Raw genomic sequence first — 20,643 nt, forward strand, 5'->3', positions numbered from 1 at the left:
CTTTTTGTTTTTCAAGCATAATATTGTTTACAAGGTATCCATTTATTTATTCATGCATTTTGAAACAGGCATTAAGATAGTGGTTTTATAATAATAATAATAATAATAATAATAATAATAATGGATTGCATTTATATAGCGCTTTTCGGGGCCCTCAAAGTGCTTTACAATTCCACTATTCATTCACTCTCACAATCACACACTGGTGGAGGCAGCTACAGTTGTAGCCACAGCCACCCTGGGGCAGACTGACAGAAGCGAGGCTGCCATATCGCGCCATCGGCCCCTCTGGCCAACACCAGTAGGCGGTAGGTGAAGTGTCTTGCCCAAGGACACAACAACCGAGACTGTCCGAGCCGGGGCTCGAATCGGCAACCTTCCGGTTACAAGACGAACTGCCAACTCTTGAGCCACGATCTTTGATCCCTGCTTGTCTCACACAGCTTTAACCATCATGCATTCCCCCCTGTGGTCAGTTTAAGCAAGCAAACTAACCTGACATACTTGTCTTTGGACTGCAGGAGGAAACCCACTTGTAAAAGCCCACCAGGCACACGGACACCAAAGACTTGGGAGGGTTTGCAAGCATGAAATGGTTTGTTTTAGTTGCCAAGAAATAAAGAAGAAACTCTACAAATGTGCACATTGTTGACAATACAGAGGTCTAAGAGGCACATTTGTGTAGTCTGTGCCTGCAGGGACCTAAACTGACTTTTACTGTACATCTATTTCTGGAAGTTTAGGAGACAAAAACACACACGACTGAGGGTGTATGTGTGTGGAGTGGGAGTGTGCTGAGTGAACTAAAGGTGCACTTTGATGGCAGGAGTGTAGTGTGGCACTTCATCACAGAGAGCGGTCAAGTGTGTGTAGTTTGAGATCTAAAAAGCCTGTTTTAGAGATGTGCACACACACAGGGTGAGCTGGATACTTCCACAGCCCTGGCAGTCCAATCATGTATTTATAGTGGCCAGTGGCTGTCGACTACAGCCAGACTTAGAGGGAAGTGTCTGTAATGAGCAGTGGAGTCAACAAACGTCCCTACATATGTCTAATTTTCACACTGGGATAGTTTGCCTGTGTGTGGACATGCAGCAGTTTATAGTACTGACCTGAAATGAGATTCAAAGGTCAGCTTGGATCACATCAATCACACACACACACACACACCCACGTACACACAGACACCGAGACACACACACACACACACACACACACACACACACACACACACACACACACACACACACACACAGTTTAGCCCCACTGTGTCTGGTGATGTGGATCCCTCACCACCACTAACTGTAGCATGTTTAATTAGACGACCGCACAGAAATGCATGTATTGTCTTACAAACACAGCGTTTCCCCACAAACACACCAGACTACGCAGCGTCTCACAATAGCAACACCACCACCAACAACACTGAATTAAATCTGAAGCCCAGCACCAGCAGCATTTCTCTCACACAGATGCCGATAGAGGAATTATTCCATGGTTCGTTTAGTTGGAAGAAAATAGAGATAAAAGCCACTCTGGAAGGTGCTGCTGCGCTCAAATTCGCGGAACATCTTTGTAATTGCACACAATCGTAAACTTACCCGCTGTGACCAGAGAGACGCCGAGACAGCTCAGGACGAGCAGGAAAATTCTCTCCATGTTTCTAACGCCAAGAGGACGCGCGGTCCCATGCACTCTGGCCAGGGGAGCCGTGTTAACCGCCGCGTTGTGCTGCTTGGCATTCACGTCAGTTCGTGCGTGTCATCTCGACTGGAAAGGCGACAAAGGCGCTCTGTCCGCGGGCTTTTCAGCACCTCGGACAGCGCTTCGGCAACACCTCCGCTCACTCGGCACCCTCCAACCTCAGACCAGCAACCTGCAAACAGCAGGTGAGCTTCATCATCGATGCGTCGTCGATCCTCCAACTGTGCTCCCAAATCCTCTCAGATCTGCTTCTGCTGCTGCTGCTGCTGGTGGTGGTGCTCAGCACCGCTCAGCTGCTGCAGACACAGTGAAACGTGCTGGCTTTGTATATGAGCGCCTGGACTGTCCCTGCCCGCCACACTGACTCCAGCGAGAGAGAGCGAGGCTGCAAACCCCCCCAAGGACCCCCCCGGCTGCGACAATAACAGCGAAAAAGTCAAGAAATGTCCAAAAACTACAGTTCAGCTTTGATGTTTTTCTGTAACACTCACTCACCGCTTCTCCTCCTTATGACATTAAAAATAATAAACACCCGCCTTCTTCCACCCCTAGTAACCCACCCTCCACGCCTCAGAGCCCAGCAGCAACACCACGCTTTAAAGACCGACTTCTCCCAGGCCTCCGAGAGCGAGCACAGCTGATCGACTTGTCACCAAAAGCCTCTCCTCTCTCTCATCCACAGCTTCAGTTGCCCACTCCTGTACTGTGAATTACTGCTGCCCACTCATCGATTAAATATGCATCCACTGGCCCACGCAAACAGTTGCAAAGACAAAGTCTCAGCGGAGCCGCTTTGAATCCTTTCCCCACCACTTCAAAAACAAACACGTGCCTCTCGACTTTACCACTGAGTTGACATCCTCACCACCATTACCTCCGCCACCGCCTCCACTCCCTCCCGTATTCGGCTCACGTTGTTTCAAAGCGAGCAGAGAAGTGGAAAAAAGTCTGCATAATTACCTCAGATGTTTTCCCCTGCAGCGCGATGTGGACTTGAAGCTTTCCGGGATGTTAGTTTGCGTGCGTGGAGGGGAGGGGAGTGTCAGTCCCGAGTCAGGAGACCGGCACTGTCCCCTAGCTGTGTCCCCAAGAAATGTTTTCTTTACCCCGCTGTGCACCTCGATTCATAGCCCGCTTCCTCTGACGTGCTTCACAGCAACACTGCTGCTGGTGGTGGTGGAGGTGGAGGGGTTATTGTGCTGCTTTTTATGCATGCTTCACTCCTGTAGGCTACTGCTCTCCCCCTCCATCTAATATGTGAGTGAGGGAGAGGAAGAGAGTTTGTAAGGAGACAGGGGAAATATAGGCTCCATCCTCACCAGCATAATGTATCTGCACAGCATGTGGTGGAAGAGGTATTCACATTTCTCAAATACACCGAAAACACTCCAGAGCAAGTAGAAGTACTGCGTTAAACGTGCTACTAAAACTGCTCTTTAATATATGAAAGCTCACAAGTATCAATCAAATCATTCCTCCTGTTTGGCTGTCAGCAGCGACTCTGCTTTTGGTTTTGGTTAACTCTCATCACCTTCAAGCTTTCAGATTTGACCATGCACATCAAGAAATTATCCTCAGGTCAAGACAAAAAAACAGAAAAGAAAGACAGCCTTACGACAGATGCATCCGTCATGTTTGGAACTGAAGAAAACAATGACACTCTGCTAACAGCATAAGTATTAGAAGTGGTATTAATTGTGCCATGTAGAGCTTGGTAGTGGGTCCATGCAGAGCACCACCCCTGACACCCTGATGTTTTTCCTTTTCAGTCTGAATGTGTTGCATTTGCATTGCTTTCATTCAAAAGTGGCGTTTTAAGGGAAAAAAAAAAAGGTATAAATCTACTTTAACTGCAGACAGATGCAGCTAACAGCTTGTGAACACAGCATGTTCTCATTTAGCGGTTTAGAAGTCAGATTTTTTTCCCCTCAGAAGCTGGTGGAGACTTTCCCTCAGTATTGTTGCTGGTGACAATATTCAGAGTAAAAATATTAATTATGCAGAACTATAGATGGTGTAAAAGACCGATGTAGCTTCTGGGCCTAAAAGTGAAGCCGGCGTTTTAAAGCCGCATTCTTTTTAAAGGACACCTGTGACAGCAAAAAGACTTCTGGTCCTCTAAAAATCTTAGTGAAAATGACCCTCAGCCCTGACCTCTGTAAACACTTTCCTAATGAGTTTATGGTCTTAGTCACTTATTTCTGACCACCTCCTCCTCAGCACCTCCTTCAGCTCTTCTGGGGAGACACTGTGACATCCCTAAACCGCGTCTGACCTGGGACCTCCTCCAACTGGATGAGCCTGAAGCACTTCTGTGGGTCATAATGAATGTTCCCATCTTCTGGCAAAGGTACATCACTGGGAACTAATTGTTTCATGGCTCTCACAATATCACATTTCCATTTATTATCAGGGCTAAAAATAGTAACCTACCCATTATGCATGCATAGAAAAATAATCTTGAACTTTTTCTCTTTGCTTGCGAATTAATTACACTTTATTTTTTCATATATTATGGTTGCCATCAATATCTGGATGCTCCCATACCAATCATTCTGCTAAAGTAAGCAGTAATGAAAGCTGTCATTTCTCCTCTAATGCAGAGATATAAGGTGGCAGCAAACAGAAATGGGCTTCAGCTTTTCACAACCTCCGGAACCAGTTTTGGACATGCTCCAGTCCTCCCATTTGGAGGTCAGAAAATTAAGCACTCTGCACTGACAGCTTCTGATCGATCAAAATTAACAGAGCAACATTTTGCTCTAACAGTTTTGCATCAGACTCACTCAGATTAAGACACTGTTGTGGCAAATATGTCACATGACCTGAAATGGTTTATTTGGCAAGCAGCAGCAGAGGGGAAACAAAGCAGGTCAGGTGGTTTTGTGCTTGTTCTTCTCATTTCTAGAAGATAAAATATCACCAAAGTTACATGTGTTCAGTTGTTTTAATTGTGAAAAAGTTGGTAAGATTCAAAAAGGCCACTGGCTGTAAGTTTGGGGTTTACAGAGACATGCTCAGGCCACTGAATTGGGGTCAAACTGAAGCGTGAAAGGATCCCTCAGGGCACAGACATGTCCTGACTGAAAGAGGACTCGGAGAAAGGAAGACACACTATGACCCAGAAGCACAAATTGGATGACAGGTGAATTTTTCCACCTGGACACAGTACTATTTATAAAGTATTATAGCCCAGCAAACATAGCTAAAGCAACAACGTTACCTCCTGCTTTACGAAGGCAAAAACTGAACCACTTATGGATGGATGTACATGTCCATCAAGTCTAACAAGGTCATCCAGGTGATGCCAAAGACAGACTTTTATTTTGAAACAATTTTTCAAACAAACAAAGGTTCAGCTGACTGCTACTTGGTGCTGAAATGTTTTCTGGGATGTTTCTGTGTTAAAGTGATTTCTAACCCAATTTAAGTTGTTTTTTTGCGTGTAGTTGTTTGTTCTTTGTGTTTACTCACCCCATGTCCTTTTTCAGGTCCAGCCCACCGTCTGATTACCTGCTCTGTCCTAATCTGCTCCACCTGTGTCCAATTGCTGGGTGGAGCCTCTCTCTGTTGAGAATCTTGGTTTTTGCCACTACTTGCAAAATTGGCCTGAACTCTGCTTTACCTGAAGTTTGAGTAAAGTTTGCCGGCTTTCACTTGAGGCCTGTCCTGTGAAACAGGATTTTATCTTATCCAGGTAACTCCAGGTTTAATCCCGGGTTTTCAGTACTACAGAGGTGGATCACTTCTTGCTGGGGTAGATGACCGCAAATGTTCCAGGTTGGAGGTCAACAGGTTTAAAACCACCACCAGCCAGTCATCAGCCAGTCATTGTTGGAAGCATGTGAAGTCTTTGTTTTTTTCCCAAATGAGCCACAACTCTATTCCCTGAGTTTTCCCCCTCATATTGGCTGCAAACCTTTTTTTTTTCCAAAACAGTTTTATTGTTCAGTAAGCATTAATATATCCCTTAACATCATCTTTGATGCATGTTTTTCTACATGATCACTGTTGCTTTTTCTCCCTGAAAACCCCAATTAATTGCACAATATAATTTAAAGCAATAAATTGCAAAATAAATACAATAAAATGAAAAAAAAAGTCAACTGTAGCAAAAATGATCCAGAAGGTTCAATAAGAACTAAATTTTCAAATAATGTAAATTTTCTGCTAATTATTTGGTGGTTCAGACTTTAAGGGTTAAGACTGTAAAACAGGTCACCTGTTTATACCATAATGATAGGACACCTCAGTAGTAGCACAGGGGCCCGTTCTTCGTACGTCGCTCACTACATCCAAGATCAAACCATCGCGCTAACCGTGAGCTCGCTAATCCGGTTCTCCGAACACACCTGCTGTTGACGATTAGTACAGCTGGACGCAGTAATGTGACATCACTGGGTGTCCTAAAAGGGGCTACGCATCGATAGTAGAAACATTGATCGGCAACCCTTTGATTGGTCGGCGAAAATGTCGACGGAGCGCGCTCGGCTCGGTATTTTTCGGCAGCAGAGCAAGAACTCTTGAGTGAGGGATTTCAGGAGTTTCAGAGTTTAATCAGAACGCAAGGGAACACTGCAAAGGCTGCAAAAGCAAGGAGCGAGGGCTGGCAGGAAGTTGCTGACAAATTAAACTAGTAAGTAATTTAATAATAACAATAATAATGGAGTGGATTGATATAGCGCTTTTCAAGGCACCCAAAGCGCTTTACAATGCCACTATTCATTCACTCTCACATTCACACACTGGTGGAGGCAGCTACGGTTGTAGCCACAGCTGCCCTGGGGCAGACTGACAGAAGCCAGGCTGCCATATCGCGCCATCGGCCCCTCTGGCCAACACCAGTAGGCGGTAGGGTAGATTTATTATATTACACTATATTATCCAATATTATATTACATTATATTATAATATGTTATATTATATCCCCTTTCACATTAGAGCCACAACAGGACCCACTAGAACATGGGAACAAGTAAAAGTGAAATATAAGAATATTCTACACAATGGTAATATTGATCACTTATATTGCTTTTAGTCTCTTGGAAAGAGACCCTGGAATAATCTGTTTGTTTATAACAGCAACCAAGAAAAGGGCAGAGGAAAAAAGACAGGTGGTGGTCCTGCACCCCCTCGTCAACAAGTTGGTTAAGTGAATAATACCCTCACGGGAAAATCGATATCTCTCTATGAGCACACTGTCGCGCTGAGCTAAAGGATCCTGTCTGTCCCGCAATATACGCTGAGTTCTGAGGACTCTCCTTATCAATCTTGCACCTTCCGCAATGGGTGGCTCGCGTATACGGACAGGACATGGCTGCGACAGGCTTCCCAAATCCACCTTCGCTTTTATAGCCGTGGTCTCTCATCTTGATTACACGAAGTGATTTACAATTGCTACTCTGAAATATGAATTACATCTGTAATAATCACATACATGTGATAGAATGTTAATAGTTCATTTCCCTTTTTTAGGAAATGACCTGTATGTATCTGTGTGAAATCAATAAATGGATCAGGTGCTGCATTGTCTTTAGTTACATTGATGTTATTTATTTATGGTGAAACAGTGGTGGAATATCGCTGTTGCTTTCGTATGAATGAAGCGGACATACCTGCGTGGCCGCGATCTAATCCTGTTTACATAAAGTAAACCTGTTGCTATGACAGCAAGTCCCGGATGAGCTTCGGGGAACCGAACGATCCAAGATCACGCGAAATCGTCAACAATCAAATCCAGCTAACCTACTTAGCGAGGTACGAAGAACGGGCCCCAGGCCTCAGGTGTCCAGAGTCATGTCTTTGATGCACTTCGTTGTGTAATAATACTGGATGGTTATATAAGCCTGCAAGCATGTGAAATGCACACAAACATGACTTTCTGGCTGATGACAGAAAATGTGCTGCTTAATGGAGCACACATAACGCACACACAGCTAAGGCAAACTGACTTAATGAATCTGAAGGCCAGGCAGCACGTTGACTGTACTGTCAACAGTTTCCACAACCCCGGGAACTCCCAGGGATCTCTGAAAGTCTTGGCCCAACAAACCATTAATAGTCTTTATATTCAGCACTCAGCAAACACACAAAGGACTCAGCCCAGGCGGGTAATTTGCTCCTGGAAATTGGCCTCGCTGATACCTTACAGTCTTCGACATTAAACGCAGATCAAGCAGAAAATCAGCAATAAATCTGACGTCTTTATGGACATTGTAGTTCATCTTTGCTACCGTGAGCTTCAGCCCAGTGGAGGGAGACGTTGTTTATCTGTGTGTGCGTGTTTGTGTTTGGTCAGGGGGAAAGGATTTGCTTGGTCTCTGTAATCATTTTTCAAAATGGAGAGCAGGGGGCATGAAGTGGAACGCTGGTATGAAGTTATAGAGGTTATGCACAGCTTATCCAGCTCTTTGATGTGTCCCATCCCCCAACGCTGATTTTACGATGGTCAGTGCCTAACGCGAGTCTCCTGCTTATATAAGAATAAAAATAATGGTCTCAAACAAGTTAGCTAGACTTTACTGACAGTGATGTAAAGTATTTCAAATGACCCAAAGATTCAAGCGATAAAGAGATTAGAGCAAAACTTTGTACCTACATATATAATTAAGAATAGAATAGAAGATCCAGATGCAAGAGGCTCTTTAAAGCAGGCACAGGTGAAGTAAATGGTTTGTAATCATGAATAAAACTCACCAAGAGTTATCAAAGGTTCCTGGCGGTTGGGGTCTTGGGACTAAAAGCAGTGTTTTTTCCTGAAGTTAGTGAGAACTATGTGACTGCAAAGGTAACTGCAAAGCGTGTGAAGAGGTTTAGTGATTCGTCCCAACGGACACATTAATTATGCAGCGGGTAATGATTGGGCCGAAGGACTGCAACATGGCACTTTCCCTGTTTTATCGACCACTCAAAGCTCGAGGAACATTATTTACTTCAAAATCAGTACCAGTGACCCAACAAGCATGCAGGTTCATCACCCTAACTCCGCCCTGAAGGCCACTACCCTGCAGGGGCCTCTTTACTCTTCAGGCTGGTGTTTTATGGGGACAATTTAATGAAGGTGTCAGCTGAGGACCTGTTAGGTGGCAGTTTTTGTAATCTAGAGACTCTGTTCAGTGCCATAATATCCCAGTAATGGACTTTGCCCTCAGACTGCAGGCTTACTTGTGAGATTTTCCAAAAGCAGCAAGGGAGGCAGGGTGAGGGTGGGATTATTTCAGGGATATTTCTGAGCACCTGATGGACAGGTTGAGAGATGAGGTCAGGCTGGAGTCTCTGTGGATGATGATGTCTGCAGATGACACTGGGATCTGTAATGGGTGGAGAACAAGTTTCATGGATGTAGGGATGGAGGCTATGCAGACAGTGGGTGTGACAGAGGAGGATACCTGGTGTGTGGTAGGGTGACACCAGACAATAAAGCACCAGGGCTTCCAAATTTTATTTCAGTTAACCATCCATGGACAGGTGTCCATGTTGCTTAAAATGCTGAGTTGAGTTGTTGTATATTTTGAGCCTATAGTTTAACCCAGTGAGGCCGGGTAAACTTGAAACAAAACATACGAGTATGGCAACAATGATCCACGAGAGAATAACTCTGAGAGAGAAAAGTCATAACAGGAAGACGTACAGAAACTAAAACAGCGACAATAAAGAAATATGTGCAAAAAATAAACAGTTGTAAAAACAGATGATCTGTGCAGGTGAGCAAGAAAACGGAAAAGATCTGAGAAAATGCAGCAATGTAATACATCAACAAAAAGGACAGAGTACTTCATGTGGTACAGAAGAAAGTTATGAGAGTGAGAAAAAAGTTGGATTAGTATGAACCAACAAAAAAATGATAACACTAAACAGCACAACATTTTGTTTAGTTGATACTGTCGCTGTGGTGACAATATATAAAGTATAAAATCTACTCTATTCAGATATTCTTTGAAATTATACTTGTGCATGTCAGGGGAAAAGGTTATTTCCATAAAGACATATACCTGTGACAGGGTAAACGTTTTAAAAGAAAATTGTATCTTTATTTGGAATGGACAGGAAAAATCCATCAACATATGAATGACATGAAAACAGAGTCTTTCCAGGCTTTTAGAGTCCGGGGCCCTGTTTCAGGAAGCCGGTTTAGTGGAAAAACTGAGTAAGTATACCCTGAGTTAACGAAAACTCTGGGTTTTCGGTTTCACAAAGCGAGTTCAGCTGCAGCCTGAGTGAGTCACTATGACGACACACGCCATGAAGCTAACCTGCCCCCTAGCAGGTTTACTACAACTAACCCTGACTGTCTCCGCCCCTTTGTCGGAAACCTGACAGTAGGAAGTGTCGGACATGGCGTGCCACTTCCTTGAAGAGCCAGTAGATGTTGAAGCCCAAATTCTCCGCAGAGCTCTCCGCCGGGAGAGAGTGATCAGAGCGCATTTGGACATTTTATCATTTCCTGATGATTTTCTGTGCGAACGTTACCGTTTCTCAGCACAATCTATAATTTATTTGGATAACATCCTCAGGCCATATATTACGCATGTGACACATCGCGGACATGCTCTCAGTTCATTGCATATTATTTGTATTGCACTTCGGTTTCTTGCAAACGGGAGCTTTCTGTATAATATTGGTGACGCTGAGCACGTTTCCAAGGCTACCGTCTGTCGGGCAGTCAGGAATGTTACAGTTGCACTGAAACGTCTCCTGTACACGTTTGTGGTGTTCCCCGGTCACAGACCCACAAGATTTATCAAAGAGGGATGCCACAAAATTGCAGGTATCAGGATGAACAAAACTTAATTCATGATGTGGTGATACTTGGACTACTACTTAAATTTTACATTTATTTCATTGCTCCTTCAGTAAATGAAGGAGACTATGTGAACAGGAAGTCTTTCCACAGCATTAATGTACAGGTACATAGTTCCCTGTAGCATGTCAAACTAACAAATTATTTCATTATAGTAATGGATGCTAATTTGTGTTCTCTGCACTGTGAAGATCATATGTGATGCTGCCAACATTATCACAAATGTGGAAGCCAAGTGGCCAGGCTCTGTCCATGACTCACAAATATTCCGTGAATGTACACTGAGCACAAAATTTGGACATGGTGAGTTGAGAATACTTTAAAATATATAAAGACCAATTGCTTCAGGGACATTTGAACTGAAGTGTATCCTTCTGTCTTAGGAGAGTTCACTGGCTACTTGCTTGGTGATAGGGGGTATCCATGTTTACCCTATTTGCTTACCCCTTACTCTGACCCTGAACCGGGCCCACAGCAGCGATATAATCTGGCTAATTGCAGGACAAGAGCCAGAATTGAAATGACTATCGGAATGCTTAAGGCCCGGTTCCAGTGCCTGCAAAGACTCAGGGTCACCCCAGAAAGGGCATGTGACATTATTGTGGCATGTGTGATTCTTCACAACATTGCCACAATTAGAGGAGAACACTGTCCTTCTGAACCAAACATCAGCAGTGATCCAAACCATGAACATCCTGACCCTCCCACGGACATACAAGATGGAAGCGCAGTCAGAGACACCATATGTCACAATCATTTCCTTTGACCCATCACCTCAACATGTTGAAAGAAGAATAAACAGATTTTTTGTTCAACTGGCTTTATTGGTCGCCTGTATTTCCTGTACACAAAGTATTAAAAGATGTAAACCTCATAAAGTGTCTCTGTTGCTTCCTCCTCTGTAACAGCTGTCAATGTTTCTCCATTATTTTCCTGTAGTAAAGAAATAAACAACATTGCTGTTCTACTGTAAACTCATATAATCTGTGGAGTATTACTCACAACTGCATGTTGGTCTGGCTCAACAGGAGGCTGCACCAGATGCAGTACACCATCACCATCAACTGATAGAATATGAGGTTTATACAGGTCACTTATAACTTACAAGGGACCAAATGGCAATTAACAAACATACCAATCACCTTACACTTCATTGTCATTATGCTCTCAAAGACAACCAAGGCTGAGGGAAGGCAAAATCAGTAGGAAAATAACTTCACTACAAAATAATCCATTATGGTGAAGAGTTTATCAAATGAATGAGCAGCACTGCAAAGGTGACTGTGGAGAAAGGATGTATGCACATCATGTATTATTTTGGATTTACCCCCTATGTAGGCACTTGTGTCTTGCGGGGTTATTGACTCAGAGGATGTCCCCGCAGAGATGCCTTCGGCCACAGGGCGCCCACTGTTTTGGCTGAGGGCCAACTGCTCAGCCTCTGTGAGTGGTGGTGGTGGAGGACCCCCACCTGTTTTTCGGGCCTCCGCTTTTTTTCTGTTGGCTATAACGGGGTCACATTTGAGCATACAGAGTAAGCAAATATGTACTTGTAATGTGCTCAGATAATTTCAATAAGTGCTTACAGAAAGAAAATTAATGTAGCCTCTAACTGCAATTGATTTACATGGGACAAACAGACCAAGCACTATGGCTCATAATACAATTACACCTTACCTGTTTGGACTATATTTTTATATTTCATTTTTACTTGCTGCCAGGAACGTTTGGGGCCTGTTGGGTTGCACCTGCGCTCACATCACATCAAAAAATAAAATGTATAAAATAACAAATAAAATAACATATGATAAAATAACGTGTTAAATGGGTGGAAATCCCTCGATCAATGTTTATATTAACACTCACGCATTGACTCTGTCGGCTATGTTTTGCCATGCATGCTCACTTTCTTTTGCAGCTGTCGCTGTGTTACTTTTTTCCGCGGAATTTGCATGTTATCGGCATATGCTGCCATCAGAATTTCGGCCTCAAGCGCTGTGAAATACATTGACCGCGCCTTCTTTCCCTCCGTCTCCATGGTGACTCGCTTAATCTGTGCTCCGCTTATCAGGGCTTTATGTATCCTCGTCCGCGCGCTTAACTTGGGGTTAAAGCAACTCCGCGTTGACTGAACTAATTGTTATCAGCCTTTCTGAAACCAAATATTCCGAGTTGGACAGTTCGGGGTTACTCAACCGTGAGTGTCGTTTTTCACTCTGAGTTTTCCAAACCGGCTTCCTGAAACAGGGCCCAGGAGAGCAAATGACAAACACAGTGATCGGCATATTATCCTCTAATGGAGAACTGCCTGATAAATAAAGTTCTACAAACTTCACATGTTCTCCAGAAGGGGACTCACATTACATAAAGGTAGAACACATTATATGGAACTATAAACATGAACTCGGGGTTGCCTGTGCTGCTGTCATGGAGGAAAAAAAAGTAGAAAAAAAAGTAAATAACCCCCTTTGTCTCAGTGTCTATTTACAATTTGCTATTTACAAGTGAAGACTAATTTACACACTATATACAAGCTCGGTAAGGCACGAGAATCACAAGCACGAATGTCACAGCAGCAGACCAGGGTCAGGGGTCCGTTCTTCGTACCCCGCTAAGTAAGTTAGCTGGATTTGATTGTTGACGATTTCGCGTGATCTTGGATCGTTCGGTTCCCCGAAGCCCATCCGGGACTTGCTGCCATAGCAACAGATCCGTAAGCGTAAACCTGCTCGGGAGCAGGTTTACTTCATGTAAACAGGATTAGATCGCGGCCACTCAGGTATGTCCGCTTCATTTATACGAAAGCAACAGCGATATTTTACCACTGTTGTACCATAAATAAATATTATCAATGTAACTAAAGTTAATGCAGTACTTGATCCTTTTATTGATTTCACACAGATACATACAGGTCATTTCCTAAAAAATGGAAATGTACTATTAATCATTCTATTTCATGTATTTGATTATTTCAGATGTAATTCATATTTTAGAGTAGTAATTGTAAATTACTTCGTGTAATCAAGATGAGAGACCACGGCTATAAAAGCGAAGGTGGATTTGGGAAGCCTGTCGCAGCCATGTCCTGTCCGTATAAGCGAGCCACCCATTGCGGAAGGTGCAAGATTGATAAGGAGAGTTTTCAGAATTCCGCGTATATTGCGGGATAGACAGGATCCTTTAGCTCAGCGCGACAGTGTGCTCATAGAGAGATATCGATTTTCCCGTGAGGGTATTATTTACTTAACCAACTTGTTGACGAGGGGGTGCAGGACCACCACCTGTCTTTTTTTGCTCTGCCCTTTTCTTGGTTGCTGTTATAAACAAACAAACAGATTATTTCAGGGTCTCTTTGCAAGAGACTAAAAGCAATATAAGTGATAAATCTTACCATTCTGTAGAATATTCTTATATTTCACTTTTACTTGTTCCCATGTTCTAGTGGGCCCTGTCGTGGCTCTAATGTGAAAGAGGATATAATGTAATATAATATAATAAATCTACCCTACTGCCTACTGGTGTTGGCCAGAGGGGCCGATGGCGCGATATGGCAGCCTGGCTTCTGTCAGTCTGCCGCAGGGCAGCTGTGGCTACAACCGTAGCTGCCTCCACCAGTATGTGAATGTGAGAGTGAATGAATAGTGGTATTGTAAAGCGCTTTGGGTGCCTTGAAAAGCGCTATATAAATCCAATCCATTATTATTATTATTATTATTATTTTTATTATTATTATATAATATTATATTATTATATAATATTATATAATAATAATAATAATAATAATAATAATAATAATAATTAAATTACTTACGAGTTTAATTTGTCAGCAACTTTCTGCCAGCCCTCTCGCCTTGCTTTTGCAGCCTTTGCAGTGTTCCCTTGCGTTTTAATTAAACTCTGAAACTCCTGAAATCCCTCAATCAAGAGTTCTTGCTCTGCTGCCGAATAATACCGAGCGCGCTCCTTCGACATTTTCGCCGACCAATCAAAGGGTTGCCGATCAATGTTTCCACTATCGATGCGTAGCCCCTGTTAAGCCACCCAGTGATCTCACATTACTTCATCCAGCTATACTAATCGTCAACAACAGGTGTGTTCGGAGAACCGGAATAGCGAGCTCAAAGTTAGCGCGATGATTTGGTCTTGGATGTGTCATTTGATCTTGGATGTGTCATTTGATCTTGGATGTGTCATTTGATCTTGGATGTAGTAAGCGACGTACGAAGAACGGACCCCAGGTCTGCTGCTGCTGTCAGTGGCTGCCCCGGCACAACTGCTGGTGAGGGATTTTGAAAAGAGCCACATGATCAGGGACCAATCAGCCGCCGCCAGCTCTCCAATCGGGAAGGACCTGTGGAGTCTTAAAGACAGAGCACAACAAAAGTACACAGCTGGCCCAGGGCCGTAACAACCAACTTAATCTCACTCCTACGTTCCAGAAAAGGGACCAGACCCATGTATAGAACCTTAAAACCTGGAGGTATTTGAGCGTTAAAAACTGCGCTTAAGATGGCCTGGACCAGAAATCTTTTAACCTGGGACGATCCCAAAAGACATGGAAATGATTAACAAGAGTCGAGCCGCATTGTCTCCAGCATGACATATGAGCACCTTTTATCTCTCCTGATATGGCGTCTTGAAGTATCTAATAATATTTTTCCAGCCATGTTCTCTCCAGCTCATAGAGCTGGATGTGGACCAAATATTTCCCCACTCCCCCACAGAAATACCAATCCCAGATTCCCTTTCCCATTTATCTTTAACATATAAAGTGTTATCCTCACTGGCACTAGAGAGAGCTTTGTATAGTTTGGAAATGGATTTAGCAGGGGTCATGGTTGGAGCATTTTTCAGGATGTGGGAAAAATGTGATTTAGCATCTGTAGTCAGTCAATTTGCACTCATGATCAATATATGATCTCAGCTGTAGGTATCTGTGAAAGTTGTATTGTATCAGGTTGTGTTTGTCTCGCAAGGTCTCAAAGCTGAGCACAATGTTTCTATGAGTAAGAGAGAGGAATGTTTTAAGGCCATAAGTCATGCCTGTTTGGAATCAAACCTGAGTCAAAAGCAACTCTTAACATTTTGTATATCCCACAAATGTTGATTACCTTCTGCCAAACTTGAAGAGTGTGGGTTAACCAAGGGTTCCCTTATCTGCCATATTAGAGCAGAGTGCACACACTTGGGATCATAGCTGAAAAGAATCTAATTAAGACAAGGGACTATCAAAATAAAACAGGAAGTAACTAATACGCACAGTGAGACCCAGACTGATACACATGAACTTCACACGGTGACTGAAGAAAACATATGGAGACAAGACTGTTGGTGAAAAATATAAAACTGAAAACTGCCATTGTCATCTTCAGCTGATATTTATTAAATTTTTTGGGTTTTTTTGGTTGTTGTTGTTTTAAAAAACTATAAATAACCAGAATAAAAAAATACCATTATTTCATGAATGATAAGCATAATCATTTCTGCTACAATTTAGCATCATCATTAGCTTTAAAATCTTTCCACTCCTCAGTAAACATCAATGTAACGTCTCCCAGGGTTCTTACAATTTAACACATATAGAAAGAATATCATTATTTATCAATTTAAAATGTTATTTACAGAAAATGATAAAGTTTCAACACAAAGAGATAAAAATAAATGCAATGATGTAACTATTTGAATGATTTTAGTTTTACGTCTCCGCCTGAGACACTTTTGATTGGAAGGAAATTTTACAGCTTCAGATATCCGACCCTGGAATGCCAACAAGACCGTGAAAGAGGAGCTGGAGCGAATGGCTGAGATTGACAAAATCTTGGATGTCTTGGTGTCAGCAAGTTATTTTAATCCATTACTTCTATAATTGTCCATTCATTAAGTTTTGAGTTAATATTAAATGTGCAATCCTTAGTATTCTGCACACCAGGAGCATTAGTCAACGGATGTTTGAGACAATTCATACATTTGAAATTGCTGAGGCATGAAACTCAGTGATTATCACTGGAAGTCATGAAGTAAGAACTCCATCTGACCCGGCATTACGGCCGTGGAGGATTATTAAAAAAAGGCAAAACAGTTGCTAAAATCCACACCCTGATTTAGCATTTCTTTTCTTAAACACAGAATAAAACAGCAACTGCAGGACACCGCGCCATGAATATTTTACACGCACCAATATTTTCTGACACGACACTGGAGCTTACCGTGACTTTCCTGTCTTTCAATATGATTTTGGATTATGAGCTCTGGCAGGTCGCTCAGAGGTGCAGACCAGGACCAGGAGGGGATTTTTTAGAGATTGGTGTGGGGTGGGAGCAGGGAAAGAGGGGGCAGGAAGTGAGGGACTGCAGTCTTTGTTCCTGTTTCAGCCTGATAGGATTGGGACTTTAGCCCAAGGAGAGGAGATACAAACACTGAGCTGTGACAGCAGGGGAAGGTACGATTTAACTCCAAGAGGGAAATAATTCCAACATGGAATAGGCTTAAAAAAAAGCTTCTACCTTTCCTGACCCCTCTTTTGTCTTAGTTTGAAAAGTGGTGATTGGCACGCGCTGTCTGGGGAGACGAATGCATCGGTTCTGCTGCCACGTGGAGCGGCTGCAGCTGTAGCTGATTGACTTCCTGCTCATAATCCCATTACGCTGCTGCAGATTCACAGTTCATCAGTAGCTTTGTGTGAAGACATGCTCCCGTCTGAAAACGAGGTAAATCTGAACTGACAGCGGCTGACTGTCAACTCAAAGCTTCTTATGGTAGAACGCAGCCGATGAAGCTTTTAAAGTGACCGAAAATTTAACTAAATTAATTTCAACGGTCGAGGAAAGAAAAGCCACATCTGACGGGCAAAGAAATAAAGTGTCTCCTGAAGCAAATTACTTGTTTGTTGGCTTAGTGAGTCTATTAACTGAAAGCCAATTTATCAGTCAACATGCTTTGTTGAGCTGTGGGAATGCACGTTGGCTTCGGATTTACAGAAAAGTAGAAGCAGTGCAGTCTGTCTTCTGTTTCCGGTTGTGCCATTAAGTCCTGTGGCTGAATTTATTATATGCGCGTATAATGACCTGTGGCATTCCCACTGTGTGCACGCTATTCATTTTAGCATCTGTTTTAACTGATCTGCAATTGTGTAGCTCATCATAGCATATTCTAGTGAAACAGGTCTGAGGCTATAATAAAGGATAATTCCAAGAATGGAAAATTCAAACAAACTGTATTTACCCTTTAACACATTGAGATGAGCCCCAGCACCCCTTCATCTGATTTTTAAACTGCTGTTATAATTGGTAATCACTGCTTTAGGAACCACAGTGTTAATCAGTTTTACAGATGGTTCAGTGAGGACCACAGAGTCAAAAGAAGATTGTAGTACAAATGACTGTGTTTAGCAGACAAGGCCCCCAGAGCTCAAAGGGGAAATGGGTTGCAAAGCAGCATGCAGTCGTGCAGAAATGACTGGGAGTAGCTCCAAACTCAACTAATTATTAATAAATTGGAAAAAAGTATCAGAGGAGCGATACCAGAGGACAGGGTACAGTTGAGTCTGTTTAGTCACTCAGTGCTGGGTAGTCATGAGAGGGGAGAACATCATACTAAAGATGATAGAAAAAACAACAACAACCATGTGCCGATGCATTCAGAAGTGTGTGTAAAGGTGTTTTACAGACTGAACTGTCTTTAGATCTTTTAGATGTCAAATTTGGGCATTTGAGGTCTTTTACATTTGAATTAAGACTACTGACTACTGACTACCCCTCGGTGGGTTAACGAACTGGGGAATAGAAACCCAAACTGGTACAGGGAGGAAATGCAAAGTGCACAGAGAAAAGCCCCAGCTGAGCAGCAGGTCTGAAACCAGAAGATGCTTTCTGCGAAGCTGACAGTGAAAATACCAAATCAAAGAAAAGCATTGGCTCATGCATCACCTTTTTTTTGCAATATTCTATAGTTGAAAGAAGACTCCCTATCGCATAGATTTCATACAGAAAGTGTAAATGCACTTGCTGTGTGATTCGCTCCTCTGGGAGATGCCGGCTGAACAAGGTGAAAGCCTGAAAATGACTGAAGGTAGGAGGCAGACCTCAGTCATCTCTTAAGGAGAGCAGAGAGCATATCCAGCTCTCTGTGGAGCTGATAAAAGAAGTCGAGTAAGGGATCCAATTACAACCTCCCTTCCTGTCTGTCTCCTTCCTGTCTCTACCTCTACTTTCTGTGTGTTTGACTGAGGAATTACAGGCTCGTTAAAGACATTCAGTCTCTCCACATGACCACAACGATGTCTTATCTCCCTGGCTTTTGCTGCAGCTCAGCTCTCTCCTTTATTCCCTTTCGTCATGTTTAATGGTTTTCTGCACTGCTTCTGCTTTTCCCCTCCAGTCAATCTACATTTTTTGTTTTGTAATCTTTTTTAAACGGCTGTCTGATACCATCTCCCGGCCTTTAAGTGTTTGCCTATACGAGACAGTGAGATTTAGAGCAGGTCTGTGGGTCAGGGATGTTCATGGTGGCGATCATGTGCTCCCCTCAAATAACGACTGCAATGAATCAACCGGCGAACGAGGGAGCCATTGCATTCAGCACTGCGGTCAGCACTTCTGCCTTTAACTAACCCTGTGAGTGGACGTTAAAAGTGTAGTGGAAGCTGTTTGTGTTGAAATGAGTGTCACAGATGCCTGCTCTTAGTTTAGCCCGGGCTGAGTGATTTGATTTGGTGGGATAGTTACAGTGCAGAGAGAGCATTTCTTTCCTTGGTGGAAAAGTCAATTTAATTGGCCACGTTTTGCATCACGGAGCACAACTGCCGAGCTGTTTTTTTATTTTTTTTATTTTTTATGAGAAGCTGTTACAGGCCTCATTGGAATAAAGCTTTCCGACTCCAGTGCTGTACCTATTCATCAAGACTGCAATCTTTAATGAGGACGAGTTAATGTTTACTTTGTGAAGTCAAGGAAATGACTTGCCTGTTGTGCATTAGAATGAAAAACAAGAATAGTAAGCCATTTCTCTTTGTGCGGTGGTGTGTGCTCAACTTTGTATTGATTTTAACTGCACCATAAGTCCAGATGAGTTAAAGTACTGTCTTTAACACAGTCAGGTGGCTTGAGTCCCCCTTTTTTAATGCACATTTAGATTTTTATAACTCTTAGAAGTAAAACTTTGTCGTGTACACAAATTAAAGTTATAGATGCTGGCCTTAATGATCAGTTGAGCAGAGAAAATTAGGGCAGCTTAGATAATTCTCTGTGGGAAGCTGGTTCCTACCTCAGTGAACAAAACCTTTAATTTTCTGGGCTTCTTGGTCAGCCAGACCATGTTCTGCTTACACCCAGCACTCCTGCTTGTGGTCCAACATTCAAACACAAATTGGCATTTGCAAATTCAATCACCCCAAAAGTCTTCATCAAAGCTGCATCAAAATCCACCACTTCTAAAAGCTCAGAGAGAGAGAGCAGATCATCTGAGATGAAACGGGCGAGATTGATTGAGAGAAATCCACTAAGCTGCTTCTGCATCTGGTTTGTGCCACTCTGACTCTTGATGTGCAATGTCATTGAAGTTCCACCGCTCCAAGAAAGCACTCAGGAAAACGACTGTGGCTGCAGAATAACAGGGGGGGGGAAAAGGCTGACATCATCTTCCTCCGTTTAATGAATATTAATAAAGCAGGAGGAGTGATGAAGGTAGTGGTTGTTAGACAGTGCAGACATGTCACGAAGAATTGGGCGGACATGGCTGTCTTTTATCAAAAGATGTGTGCGTGTGTGAGCGAGACTGTGAGTGTATACAAAAAAGAGGAAGACGTGATGAAAGTGTCTCGGTGGTTTGTGACAGGAGGGAGGTCACCGCGTCCTCCACGGCACTGATGCTGTCACATCTCCTGACGTCACAGACTCTCGCCTGACATGCTCACGCACACCCACCAGCACGAAGACACAAAGAAAGTCGTTTTACTGTATTTTATTAAAAATCTTTAATTTACTCCTTCTTTCTGAGAAAAAGAAAAGATTGTGCACAAGTAGGGAGATGTGAAGGTACTGGCTTTACATCTGCTGTCTGGCTGTGGCCTTTCTGTGTGTCTGCATGTGCAGCCTTGTACTTGTGAGGGTTCTCTTCAAGTCTTCCTCCCAGAGTCCAAAGAC

At 43.0% G+C, this 20,643-nt stretch overlaps 1 protein-coding gene and 2 long non-coding RNA genes across 6 annotated transcripts in view; 1 reads left to right on the plus strand and 2 right to left on the minus strand.

The window, feature by feature from the left end:
• Nucleotides 1–5,319, minus strand: part of fndc5a (fibronectin type III domain containing 5a) — a 48,606-nt gene extending 43,287 nt beyond the window's left edge. For 2 of the 4 annotated variants that reach the window (XR_003270652.2, XM_026152139.2), the window contains exons 1-3: nucleotides 5,179–5,319; nucleotides 2,665–2,954; nucleotides 1,602–1,876 (exon numbers count right to left, since the gene is read on the minus strand). Coding sequence is in view for 2 of the 4 variants with exons in the window: in XM_026152139.2 (XP_026007924.1) it covers nucleotides 1,602–1,659 (58 nt within the window). In the remaining 2 variants the exon portion in view is untranslated. Of the gene's footprint in view, nucleotides 1–1,601; nucleotides 2,559–2,664; nucleotides 2,955–5,178 lie in introns of those variants that run through there. The other 2 variants (XR_013903635.1, XM_080293603.1) reach the window with 2 other exon arrangements.
• The window catches only part of LOC145422353 (uncharacterized), a 203,909-nt gene that overhangs the window by 163,596 nt on the left and 19,670 nt on the right, over nucleotides 1–20,643 (minus strand). The gene's annotated exons all lie outside the window — the stretch shown is intronic.
• On the plus strand, nucleotides 10,137–11,324 carry LOC145422504 (uncharacterized). The gene is made up of 2 exons (XR_013903805.1): nucleotides 10,137–10,807; nucleotides 10,888–11,324. It is a non-coding gene; the product is annotated as an uncharacterized LOC145422504 (long non-coding RNA).

Source organism: Astatotilapia calliptera, chromosome 19 (assembly GCF_964374335.1).
Source record: "Astatotilapia calliptera chromosome 19, fAstCal68.1, whole genome shotgun sequence".
Lineage (NCBI taxonomy): Eukaryota > Metazoa > Chordata > Actinopteri > Cichliformes > Cichlidae > Astatotilapia > Astatotilapia calliptera.